The sequence below is a fragment of the Salvelinus namaycush genome, chromosome 10 (assembly GCF_016432855.1).
Source record: "Salvelinus namaycush isolate Seneca chromosome 10, SaNama_1.0, whole genome shotgun sequence".
NCBI lineage: Eukaryota > Metazoa > Chordata > Actinopteri > Salmoniformes > Salmonidae > Salvelinus > Salvelinus namaycush.
The window spans coordinates 24,509,952-24,523,114 of NC_052316.1; the positions used below are offsets into that span (position 1 = coordinate 24,509,952).

A 13,163-nucleotide genomic window follows, 5' to 3' on the forward strand; every position below is an offset into this window, starting at 1 on the left:
TTTTAAAAGTGTAATGTATGCTTTTCAGAGTGGTGGGGCAAATTGTTTTCCCTTTGGCCTGGAGCTTTTCCTAACTCTATAGGGTCTGTTAGTGATTAATCAGTTGTGCAAAGATTTTTTATATGGGCAGTGATGGTAGTGGGACCAGATTTACATTTAGCAGACACTTATCCAGAGTGACTTACAGGAACAATTAGGGTTAAGTGTCTTGCTCAAGGGCACAAAGACAGATTTTTCACCTAGTCAGCTTGGGGATTTGAACTATTGACCTTTCAGTTACTGGCCCAATGCTCTTCACAAGCATCTGCTGCTTAGGTATACAGATATTTACTAAACAGGTCACATGGTTTTAAAGAAATTCTGGAAAAACCTGTCCCTAGGAAGAATGAAAACCCTGTCAAACTGCAGCAACCTTGTACTTGTTCATATTCATTATATTTTACAACTTTTCTTTACACAGACACAACCTCTGCAATTGGGCAGTAGAGCTCACAGGGCTGAGCTTGTGTTATGCAGGTTTACATCATATAGGCCTATATCATCTGCAATTAAAATTTACTCACAGTCTATTTATGTAATCGGTATTGTGTTCAATTCATTTTAGTTAATAATTTTGGATTGAAAAGGTCAAGGTTGCCTAGCCAGCCAGCCCAAGTTTGAATATAGCCTAAACCAAATTTTATCAAATGTTCTCCTAATACAAATAAATGGGCTATAAATAGGTTACATAACATTACCCTTTTGTTTACCCGGGCCAGAGGGGACAGGGTGCATTGGCTGTAGCCTATGCAGCTGCGGTTGTTATCAGTAGCCTAGTTGATCAGACTGGAAAAATCGTGTTTTCTTCCCGTACAGTTTAGTTGTAGGCTGCTGCAATATTTCCGTGAAGAGTTATTGCTTGTGTCTGTCAGGAGTGATGTGTTATCACGTTTGCTAAATAAATACGAGACGACAGTGGAGTGGCTTGCCCTTTGCTAAATGAGGAGCATTGTGCCCGTAGCGAAACCTGTGATTTCCGTGAATCTGATTGGTCAAGACACAGAACAGAATGCACATAACCTGCAGCACTCCGATATAAAGAACAGATAGGCCTACATTGTGCGCAAGATGACAAATTGAGTCATACAGCTCAAGTCACGTCACAAGTTATAGATGCTCAAGTCGAAGTGGCAAGTTTTTTTGTATTTTTTTGCCAAGTCAAGTCGTAAAATTTGCGACTCGAGTCCACATCTCTGAATCCTGCTGCTGATGACCTTGAATTTAGTAGTACAGAGCCTGTAAACACATCGGATGAAAGCTTTCACCCTGGAATAAGCTCAACGTCATCTGACTTTGAAACAAGCCAGGACAGCCAAAGGTATTTATAAAAGCACAATACCCTCTAGAGAAAACAAAATCACCAATACACTAAACTGTCTGCAAGACAAGTGCTCCTAAAACTTTTCACACCCTTGCAGTCAGTTCTTTGGCATGGGAGAGAGGGGTGTTAGTATACTCTTCTAGCCTACTCACTCTATTGCTGGCAGTGCTTGTCTACTCAACAGCACAACTGTATGTGCTCATCCACATCAATACACCACCACTAGACTGTCTACAGTTCAAGCCCCCCTCAAACTTTTCACATCTTTGCTAACAGCCCGTCTCAATGCCCCATTATTGACTCTAAGTGTAACAAAACACATACCAGTCTACTGTAACTTTTTTGTTTACAGATGAACATGGTTTATTTTATGGTTACACTTCAGTCTTCATGTTTTACATATCTTCATGATCAGTCTTCATGTCTCTCCAGGAGACTTGCAGTACATACAAATCTTCTGCAAGAGGTTGAGCATGGTGTAGAATATGAGACATCCCACATACACACAGTAGCTGGCTAGCTAGCTATAACACCAGGCATAGTTACTCCAAGACTAATATGAGTCATAAAGCCAAAGTCATTCCTTTACTCTCCGCCATCATCAAAACATTTCTCCAGTTTTGTTCCTAACGAGAGGCACTGAGGCTAGCTAGGCTAACTAGCTACAACGTTAGACTACAGTACAGTTTACGTATACAGCTAGCTAGCTAACTAGGCTAGTTTGGCTTGTAGTGGTACTAACAAACCCCATTATGGCTGAATTTATCACCAAATTGTACTGTACTGAATAACACTGCCTCGTGTAAAAAAAAGAAAAAAAAAGAAGAGGTAATATTGCTAGCTAACTACCAACAGCAAAACAAATGACTTGTTTGAAATTTGCCCTCATTAGTCCTCGCAATTTTTTTTCTCGCTGTCTCAACTCATTCTTCAAAAATGTTTCGTCGTCCAGCTCTTCTTGTAAAGAGGAATCATCAGAAGAAGCCATTGTAGCTAATTATTTAGCCATCTCGGATAGATAGTGCACGGTAACAACTCCAGTGAACTTGTAGACTAGCACTTCCCCCGTTTTGAAAAGGCTGCCTTTGAGGGTGGGAACAAGGAAGCAGGGCTCCCGTCAGGCTGTAGTCTTTACAAAGCCAGGGAAAATAGATATTCTGCAATGTCCTGGCAGATAGGAACATTGTTGAGACAAGTCCAATGGCCCTACTGAACAAGAACAACCATATATAGTCACTTCTAGCATGATCGCGCAATCAGCAAAACACAAAGGCCACAATAATTGCTACAAAACACCCCTCCATTTATTTTTATTTCAGACAGTATGCTCAATCAACCAATGATACAATTGATTGAACTATCCCAGCGCAAAAATACAGCTACAGTGCATAATTATTTCATAAACACCCTCTCATCATTCATAATTATGTAGGAAGACACCCCAAATAGTGTCTAGTGGTGAAGTTTCCCTTTAATTAAATGAAGAGTTCCTTGGTCCTCTTTTTTTTTTTCATGACCTATACCCCTTTTACTAAAGAGCACCTTCTATTCACAAAGATCTACTATTGTGTACCGTAGCAGCGCTTCCCTTCCTTCTACAAGTTATACTATTGAAAACACATCCTCTGAGGACCTGAATCTCAAAATGTATCCCACTTTTCCTTGAAGTCAGAACTAGGCCAATGATTATGCTTTTACATACGTACAAAATATATGCCATTTACTGTAGCAGAACATGTCAAAACATTGACATTATCTGAATGCATCACACATGGCCACAGATTCTACTGCCCATTTCTTTATGTTGTTCACCACCCACTGTATTTTTGTTCAGAGTCAGACAGCATGTCAGTGTGCATCACAGTAATCCAGTTAAGTTGCCTATTAAAGGATCCATTGATCAGTTAGCCCTCTGAGGCCTGTGTTCACACACTGCAGGGCACTCCCCAGTCAATATGAGTCGATTAGAGGTGGATTGCAGAAAATACAGCGCCATTACAAGATTTACAGCACCTGTACAGGGAAAAAACCTTATCTAATCGCCATTACATACAGGGATAATACTGTTGAAGTCGGAAGTTTACATACACTTAGGTTGGAGTCATTAAAACTCGTTTTTCAACCACTCCATACATTTCTTGTTAACAAACTATAATTTTGGAAAGTCGGTTAGGACATCTACTTTGTGCATGACACAAGTCATTTTTCCAACAATTGTTTGCAGACAGATTATTTAACTTATAATTCACATTATTACAATTCCAGTGGGTCAGAAGTTTACATACACTAAGTTGACTGTGCCTTTAAACAGCTTGGAAAATTCCCGAAAATTATGTCATGGCTTTAGAAGCTTCTGGTGGGCTAATTGACATCACTGCAGTCAATTGGAGGTGTACCTGTGGATGTAAACTCAGCAAAAAAGAAGCGTCCTCTCACTGTTGACTGCATTTATTTTCAGCAAACTTAAATATTTGTATGAACATAACAAGATTCAACAACTGAGATATAAACTGAACAAGTTCCACCGACATGTGACTAACAGAAATGGAATAATGTGTCCCTGAACAAAGGTGGGGTCAAAATCAAAAGTAACAGTCAGTATCTGGTGTGGCCACCAGCTACATTAAGTACTGCAGTGCATCTCCTCCTCATGGACTGCACCAGATTTGCCAATTCTTGCTGTGAGATGTTACCCCGCTCTTCCACCAAGGCACCTGCAAGTTCCCGGACATTTCTGGGGGGAATGGCCCTAGCCCTCACCCTCCGATCCAACAGGTCCCAGACGTGCTCAATGGGATTGAGATCTGGGCTCTTCGCTGGCCATGGCAGAACACTGACATTCCTGTCTTGCAGGAAATCACGCACAGAACGAGCAGTATGGCTGGTGGCATTGTCATGCTGGAGGGTCATGTCAGGATGTGCCTGCAGGAAGGGTACCACATGAGGGAGGAGGATGTCTTCCCTGTAATGCACAGCGTTGCGATTGCCTGCAATGACAACAAGCTCAGTCCGATGATGCTGTGACACACCGCCCCAGACCATGACGGACGACCCTCCATCTCCAAATCGATCTCGCTCCATAGTACAGGCCTCGGTGTAACGCTCATTCCTTCGACGATAAACGCAAATCCGACCATCACCCCTGGTGAGACAAAACCGCGACTCGTCAGTGAAAAGCACTTTTTGCCAGTCCAGTCTGGTCCAGCGACGGTGGGTTTGTGCCCGTAGTTGACGTTGTTGCCGGTGATGTCTGGTGAGGACCTGCCTTACAACAGGTCTACAAGCCCTCAGTCCAGCCTCTCTCAGCCTATTGTGGAGAGTCTGAGCACTGATGGAGGGATTGTGCGTTCCTGGTGTAACTTGGGCAGTTGTTGTTGCCATCCTGTACCTGTCCCCGCAGGTGTGATGTTCGGATGTACCGATCCTGTGTAGGTGTTGTTACACGTGGTCTGCCACTGCGAGGACAATCAGCTGTCCGTCCTGTCTCCCTGTAGCTCTGTCTTAGGCGTCTCACAGTACTGACATTGCAATTTATAGCCCTGGCCACATCTGCAGTCCTCATGCATCCTTGTAGCATGCCTAAGGCACGTTCACACAGATGAGCAGGGACCCTTGGCATCTTTCTTTTGGTGTTTTTCAGAGTCAGTAGAAAGTGAGTGTCCTAAGTTTTCATAGCTGTGCACTTAATTGCCTAAGCTGTTAGTGTCTTAATGACCTTTCCACAGGTGCAAGTTCATTAATTGTTTATGGGTCATTTTAAACAAGCATGGGAAACAGTGTTTAAACCCTTTACAATGAAGATCTGTGAAGTTATTTGGATTTTTATGAATTATCTTTGAATGACAGGGTCCTGAAAAAGAGAAGTTTCTTTTTTTGCTGAGTTTATTTCAAGGCCTACCTTCAAACTCAGTGCCTCTTTGCTTGACATCATGGGGAAATCAGCCAAGACCTCCACAAGTCTGGTTCATCCTTGGGAGCAATTTCCAAACGCCTGAAGGTACCACGTTCATATGTACAAACAATAGTACGCAAGTATTAACACCATGGGACCACACAGCCGTCATACCGCTCAGGAAGGAGATGCGTTCTGTCTCCTAGAGATGAACGTACTTTGGTAAGAAAAGTGCAAATCAATCCCAGAACAACAGCAAAGGACCTTGTGAAGATGCTGGAGGAAACCGGTACAAAAGTATCTACTGTATATCCACAGTAAAACGAGTCCTATATCGACATAAGCTGAAAGGCCGCTCAGCAAGGAAGAAGCCACTGCTCCAAAATCGCCATAAAAAAGCCAGACCACGGTTTGCAACTGCACATGGGGACAAAGATCGTACTTTTTCTAGAAATGTCCTCTGGTCTGATGAAACAAAAATAGTTTGGCCATAATGATCATCATTATATTTGGAGGAAAAAGGGGGACGCTTGCAAGCCGAAGAACACCATCCCAACCGTGAAGCACGGGAGTGGCAGCATCATGTTGTGGGGGTGCTTTGCTGCAGGAGGGCCTGGTGCACTTCACAAAATAAATGGCATCATGAAGAAGGACAATTATGTGGATATATTGAAGCAACATCTCAAGACATCCGTCAGGAAGTTAAAGCTTGGTCGCAAATGGGTCTTCCAAATTGACAATGATCCCAAGCATACTTCCAAAGTTGTGGCAAAATGGCTTAAGGACAACAAAGTCAAGGTATTGGAGTGGCTATCACAAAGCCCTGACCTCAATCCCATAGAAAATTAGTGGGCAGAACTGAAAAAGCTTGTGCGAGCAAGAAGGCCTACAAACCTGACTCAGTTACACCAGCTCTGTCAGGAGGAATGGGCCAAAATTCACCCAACTTATTGTGGGAAGCTTGTGGACGGCTACCCAAAACGTTTGACCCAAGTTAAACAATTTAAAGGCAATGCTACCAAATACTAATTGAGTGTATGTAAACTTCTGACCCACTGGGAATGTGATGAAAGAAATAAAAGCTGAAATAAATCATTCTCTCTACTATTATTCTGACATTTCACATTCTTAAAATAAGTGGCGATCCTAACAGGGAATTTTTACTTGGATTAAATGTCAGGAATTGTGAAAAACTGAGTTTAAATGTATTTGGCTAAGGTGTATGTAAACTTCCGACTTCAACTGTATATGTAAACATTCATAACAGTGTACATTTCCTTCCCTTTAGCAGAATGCCATTACGAGAAGTAGTCAGCTGTTGTTTTTTATCTCTGGAATTGGAACCAGTCTATAACAGCTTATGCAGGGCAGTGTACTGTGAGCATTGTGAATTGATAAAAGCCTGGTTAACTGATGGTTACAGGTGGCGCTGCTACAGCGTGATCTAATGCATCGTCTGGGTAGGGAACTGTAGTACAGAGGAGTGGATGCTGCATAGGGGATGGCCCACAGCTGCTCTGGCTGCACGCCAAACTCCAGTCTCCTCTCGGCTGCAGGATCATTTAAGCACAAATATATAAACAATGATTTCACTATCTCGTTATCATAGCAGACAAATAAATTAAATATTGATTGGGAGAAGGAGGGAGGCAAGGCAACACAGGACAGAATGACCCATTCTCTCCTCTCAATCTCCGTGCTGTTGAGTTTCCTTTCTCCAAGATTCTTAGCTTTATCTGGAATTGAATGGCCCCTGCTGCCCTTTCATTGAGTCTCTTACAGTGGTTGGATACTTCCTCTCAGATTCTTGTTTCTGTTTGAGTATGTTTTCTGTAATGTTGGTACTGTGTAGTCCCCCCTGAGTTACCTGGTATAAACATGATGCCAAAGGTCAAATTGAGATCCATTTAAATATGCTCATTCTGTTTGTACAGTAAGATCTGTTAATTGGTTTGGATTTCTGTTTGTTCCTGATTTGTCTGGTATTTTTGGTACATGCTGGTACCTTTTAAAATGCATGCTATTCAAATTGATTTATATAGCCCTTCTTACATCAGCTGATATCTCAAAGTGCTGTACAGAAACCCAGCCTTAAACCCCAAACAGCAAGCAATGCAGGTGTAGAAGCACGGTGGCTAGGAAAAACTCCCTAGAAAGGCCAAAACCTAGGAAGAAACCTAGAGTTCTTAGAGAGGAACCAGGCTATGAGGGGTTGCCAGTCCTCTATATCCTGCCAAACAGGCAGGATATAACCCCACCCACTTTGCCAAAGCACAGCCCCCATACCACTAGAGGGATAACTTCAACCACCAACTTACCATCCTGAGACAAGGCCGAGTATAGCCCACAAAGATCTCCGCCACGGCACAACCCAGGGGGGGGGGGGCACCAATCCAGACAGGAAGACCACGTCAGCGACTCAACCCACTCAAGTGACGCACCCCTCCTAGGGGCGGCATGAAAGAGCACCAGTAAGCCAGTGACTCAGCCCCTGTAATGGGGTTAGATGCAGAGAATCCCAGTGGAGAGAGGGGAACCAGCCAGGCAGAGACAGCAAGGGCGGTTCGTTGCTCCAGAGCCTTTCCGTTCACCTTCACACTCCTGGGCCAGACTACACTCAATCATATGACCTACTGAAGAGATGAGTCTTCAGTAAAGACTTAGAGGTTGAGACCGAGTCTGCGTCTCTCACATGGGTAGGCAGACCATTCCATAAAAATTGAGCTCTATAGGAGAAAGCCCTGCCTCCAGCTGTTTGCTTAGAAATTCTAGGGACAATTAGGAGGCCTGTGTCTTGTGACCGTAGCGTACGTGTAGGTATGTACGGCAGGACCAAATCGGAAAAATTGGTAGGAGCAAGCCCATGTAATGCTTTGTAGGTTAGCAGTAAAACCTTGAAATCATCCCTTGCCTTAACAGGAAGCCAGTGTAGGGAGGCTAGCACTTATGATCAAATTTTTTGGTTCTAGTCAGGATTCGAGCAGCCATATTTAGCACTAACTGAAGTTTATTTAGTGCTTTATCCCGGTAGCCAGAAAGTAGAGCATTGCAGTAGTCTAACCTAGAAGTAACAAAAGCATGGATTAATTTTTCTGCATCATTTTTGGACAGAAAGTTTCTGATTTTTGCAATGTTACGTAGATTGAAAAAAGCGGTACTTGAAACAGTCTTGATATGTTCGTCAAAAGAGAGATCAGGGTCCAGAGTAACGCCGAGGATGCTATTCATCTCCCCTTTCTGCGTTGAACATTTCTAGAGGCTCATATTTTTGCCAAACTACCTCCTCATCCTCCCACAGTACATCCAGGGGGACTGTTACACCAAGACACAGTAAACATTTAAACTTAAACCTTCATTTCAGCTTTTTCGAAAACATTTATTAGAAACTGTTCCCCACAGCTTCTGTTTCAAAGCCTCTGGAGCTGCATTCACAAAGAGCAGCCGAGACTCAGCCTCTGCTACCATACTGCCAGATCTACAGTATCTCTCTGAATATCTGTCTCTCTGGCTTTCTCTCTGTCTCAGTTCAATCTGTCTGCATTTATAAAACTATTGTGCTATTGTTTTCAGCCTTTCCCTTCCCCTCTAGTCCTTGTATTCTGCTAAACTACTCTTCTCTATTTAATGACAAATCTCTTTCACATCCCTCCTCTCTCTCTTTATCTCTCTCTGTCTGTTGTTACCTTTCAGAGGCAGCTGCTGAGCTGTATTCGAGGTGGAAACTGCCCTGGACCAAATGTCAGCTCCCTACAGATCCCTGGGGACGTCAGCTTCTTTGCCAACCACCTCGCTGTCCCTACTATGGAGTTTGCATTTGAACAGACCAAAGCAGAAGAGGTACTGAGACCCATACACAAACAGAAGCATAACATTTTATGATAGGGTCTGGTAGCAATAGATGATTTCTCCATTATTTACAAACATTATAGGTGAATTAAAGATTTTCCTCCTTATTGACTAGTTTGTTAAGTGTGATTGTCTATTGCTATGTCAATGACACCTGGTTTAAAGGTATTATCCTGAATTGGGTTGTGTGCTAAAATTGAGGGCATATATTTTTGAGGAAATGTGATGTATTTCACTCTAGGATTTCCTATAAGCAGACATGTAGATGCTAGATACGCTGGCACTTATGTGTTTGGAAACGAGCAGATGTTCTCTACCAGAATGACTGGGATTGTGACAAGAACGTGGTCCAGTGCACATTTTGTACTCCCGTTTAACATCTGTTGCCTTGCCTCATACAGTTTCGACAAGTACACACTCATTACAGTCAGTATTTAAGGCTGTTGAGTCTGCCTCCCAGTATGCAGCTCTTTCCAAAGTTTACACGATGATCTGTCTCGAAAGTCTCCTCAGATATTTGTGTGTCTCTTGTTCTTTTGAATGCCATCTGTATGGAAATATAATGTAGCAGTTTTTGTTTTTGCTAGAAGCCCATTTATATCTCTACGTTATTCTGTTAATGTGGGCATCGTTATTCAACATGCATTCTTGCCTCTTTTGCAACGTCATTTCCCTATGCAAATGATGCAGTGTATCTCAGTTCAGCCAGATACATGTCTATGTGACTGTCTGTCGCCATCAGACCCTGTCAGTATGACATCTGCCACCAGGGCCTGTCTTGCCTCCATTTCACGCCTCCTGTTGATGAGTGGTGGAGATGAAATAATTTGCATCCTCAGCTCACACATCTGGTAGACGCAGGCCTCTGGTGCTTTACACGTTAATGATGCAGACTCCTCACCGTCTGAACAGCGCTCACCTGAAATAACTTCCCCAACTTTAAAAAGGGAAGATGATATCTTGTTAAATGTCTGCCACTGGCAGAACTGATTTAAGTCAGCTAAGCTTTAAATGTCTTGAAATCACTGAATACTGTGCTGTATAGATTTAGACAAAACAATTTGGTAACACTTTACTTGAAACCCAGCTTCATAACTAGTTATGACACTGTCATAATGTCATAACAGCTGACATAACTTGTCATAACCTTTTATAATATGGTCATAACACTGTCATGACGCATATATTTGGGCCTATTATGACAAATATTGCGTTATTTTATGGCTGGTTATGACACCTATATAAGCGTGTCAAAACCTACCGCACAATCAAAACATTCCATTACACCATAGCCTACAAGTCAACAGTAAGTTTATGCTGTATATATTTTTTAAATTAACCTTATTAAATTATCATTGTAAATGCGCAAACATTGATGTCAGACACCCCAATGCTCTGTTGCTGATGACTGGGATGAATGCAGGAGCAGATTTCAGGAGCAGGACAAGACCCCTTTTTGACTAATGACTGATATAAGGGCATGTACGTGATAGGCCTATCTGGCTTATATGATTACGATGGTCTTAAGGCTTCTTAAAGTGTATTTTCTTAGTCCAAGTAAAGTGACACAGGATGGTCATAATGCTTCATGACAGAGTCAAGTGTATTTTCTACAAGTTATTTAAAATATGATGGGAAAAAAACATGACTAAAGAATTAATTACAACAACCGCAACGGATTTAAGAAACACATTTTCAAACGAAAGGAAACTTCTCAGCAGGGAAGAAACACATTTGAATAAATGTAGGTTTTCACACTCTTATGTAGGTGTCATAATCAGCCATCAAATAATGTAATATATATGTTATGACCATGTTATGTCAGCTTTTATGACATAACTTGGTGTCATAAATTGTTGTGGCGTCAAGTGCTACCAAACATTTAACTTTTCATCACCCTCAGAGATCAAAGTAAAACATATTTGGGCCTCTGCTGATTTTAACCAGTTTATATATGATAGGGTTTGAATACAATTTTTCACACTCACTGTAGAACATATTATATTTTTCCTTTTCTCCTATTTTACTGCTATAGAGTGCTGAGTAAGGAAGCAAAGTTTATAAACAAATGGAGTGCCAAACTTTTCCCCCGTTAGGGAGTGTAGCTGTGCACACTGCACAGTGATGACACTTCCTCCATACTCATGTGTACATCTGTCTCTTCCTCACAACATGCCTGGCTAAGCATCAGCCCAGTGACACTGGTGTGCTTTAAACTGTAAAAGTAACCTTTTCCTGGCATTCAACACATCGGGCTGAATTAGAGCCAGATGAATTAGATTCCTGAGCCACAGACTGCAATGTGGGACCAGGCTCATCACAAGGCTCTCCTGTGCAGCCAACAGCTTGAGGATGCATCTGAGTCAGATTTGAAATGACACACTAGCTTAAAGGCTCTCCTTGCCGTCATTGTGTGTGTGTGTGTGTGTTAGTGCTGAGCGATTCGTGCTTTTTGAGGTCGGTTCGATTAGAAAAAATTATAATGGCTTTCGATTTGGGGTTTGATTATTTGGGTTGAATGCCATAACACAGAATAAAACAATTAATAAAAGTCTGCCCATTATTGCTTATAAACATTTAAGTTGTTGTGTATATTACATTTGTTTTATTTGCTAACTTTATTATTTATTCAGTCATCATGTTTTTAGAGCTACTGTCTGACAAAATCACTATTTAGTAGTTCTTCGCAATAATGAATGTACCTCGCAAAGCAACAGCTGCTCTCCACATCCCCTCACCATCACCATTCTTTTCTCTTCTGTAGCAGGCGTAAAAGAAACACAGACCGGAAATGTGGATGCGCAATGGATTATGGTCATTTGAGTTAATTACCACATTTATGCGCTAAACAACGTAGAATATTGGCCTGTTGGAAACTACAACTCCCTACTACATCTCACAGTTCAGGTTGGATCTGATTTTTCTCTAGAGAAGAAAGGTGCAATGTTTGCATTGAGCTCACAGAAAATAAATGACTGAAATGTAATTCAAATAATTGAACCACGTGTGTGTGTGCATGCAGGTGTGCCTTCTGCATTCCCTACACACAGTTTGATGTCCAATGTTCAAACTGTAGCTGACAAATTACAACAACATTTAACAATTTAAAAACATTTGTAAGAATGCATCAAAATGGAATCAACAAACACCATGCCAGCTGTTTTATCATGTTTAAAGAGGGTTTCAAAATACAAACACAACTTGTTTTGGGCAAGATTGCCAGCTATAAACATTAGCTTGCATCTGTGTTTTTTCAGAATTGCACTCATTTTAGTCTAAGTGGATGTGACTGGTCAGGGAGCCTACCCAGGCTCCTCTCTGTTGCTGCTCCAGAAACTCTCTCACCAGATGGCTCCAATAGACTGACTGACTGACTGACTGTGTCTCAGTCGCCCTGCTTTGGAGGTCACTATCGATCACAGTCCAGAGGTGTGGTATGCCAAAACCTGTCAGCCCATTTTCTACTCGCTGAGTCCTGAGAAGGGCTGTCCGGACACCGCAAATGTTATGATACCAAGTAATGTGATTTTCAGGCTAGCTAGAGAAATGACCCGTGGAAATGTCAAACAAGACCACACTTTGGTTATACTGTTTGGTTTCCATTTGTGTGGACTATGACCCTGAAACACAACCATCAAACAAAATTCTGTGTCTAGTCATCCTCATATTCCCCTGGTTCTCCCAAACAGCGCCATGACACATCCCCTCATTATGACACACATGCAAACGCCCCTCTCCTCACGCCCTTCGGACGTTGCCCGGCTCGTTGGCTGTGTTCAGGTTGCCGGTTGCAGCAGTGTTACAGCAGTTTTCAGAATTCCTGTCCTGAGGTGCTTTACCAGTGTACGCTGAGATAATCTAATTAGCAGTGTGAAGTGGCTGCAGCTGGATGGGGCAGGGAGGGAGGCTGCACCCAGTAGTCTGCTGATCAATTGGCTCTGCCTCTGCTCCGGCCCGGCCCATCCGCTGCTCTACCTCATTGCAGTGACAAGTAACTGAGCTGGGCTTGGCTACTGCGTATCCCACCATCTGGCTCTAACACATGGCGGTGACCCTTTTACTGAA

The 13,163-nt window shown here is 42.4% G+C and overlaps 1 protein-coding gene across 1 annotated transcript in view; it reads left to right on the plus strand.

Annotated features, from left to right (window-relative positions):
* The first annotated feature begins 842 nt into the window (after positions 1 to 842).
* LOC120054873 (inactive N-acetylated-alpha-linked acidic dipeptidase-like protein 2) overlaps positions 843 to 13,163 on the plus strand; it is a 66,275-nt gene continuing 53,954 nt past the window's right edge. The window contains exons 1-2 of the mRNA XM_039002574.1: positions 843 to 1,357; positions 8,943 to 9,089. Coding sequence (XP_038858502.1) covers positions 9,054 to 9,089 — 36 coding nt within the window. The 5' untranslated portion in view covers positions 843 to 1,357; positions 8,943 to 9,053. The remainder of the gene's footprint in view (positions 1,358 to 8,942; positions 9,090 to 13,163) is intronic.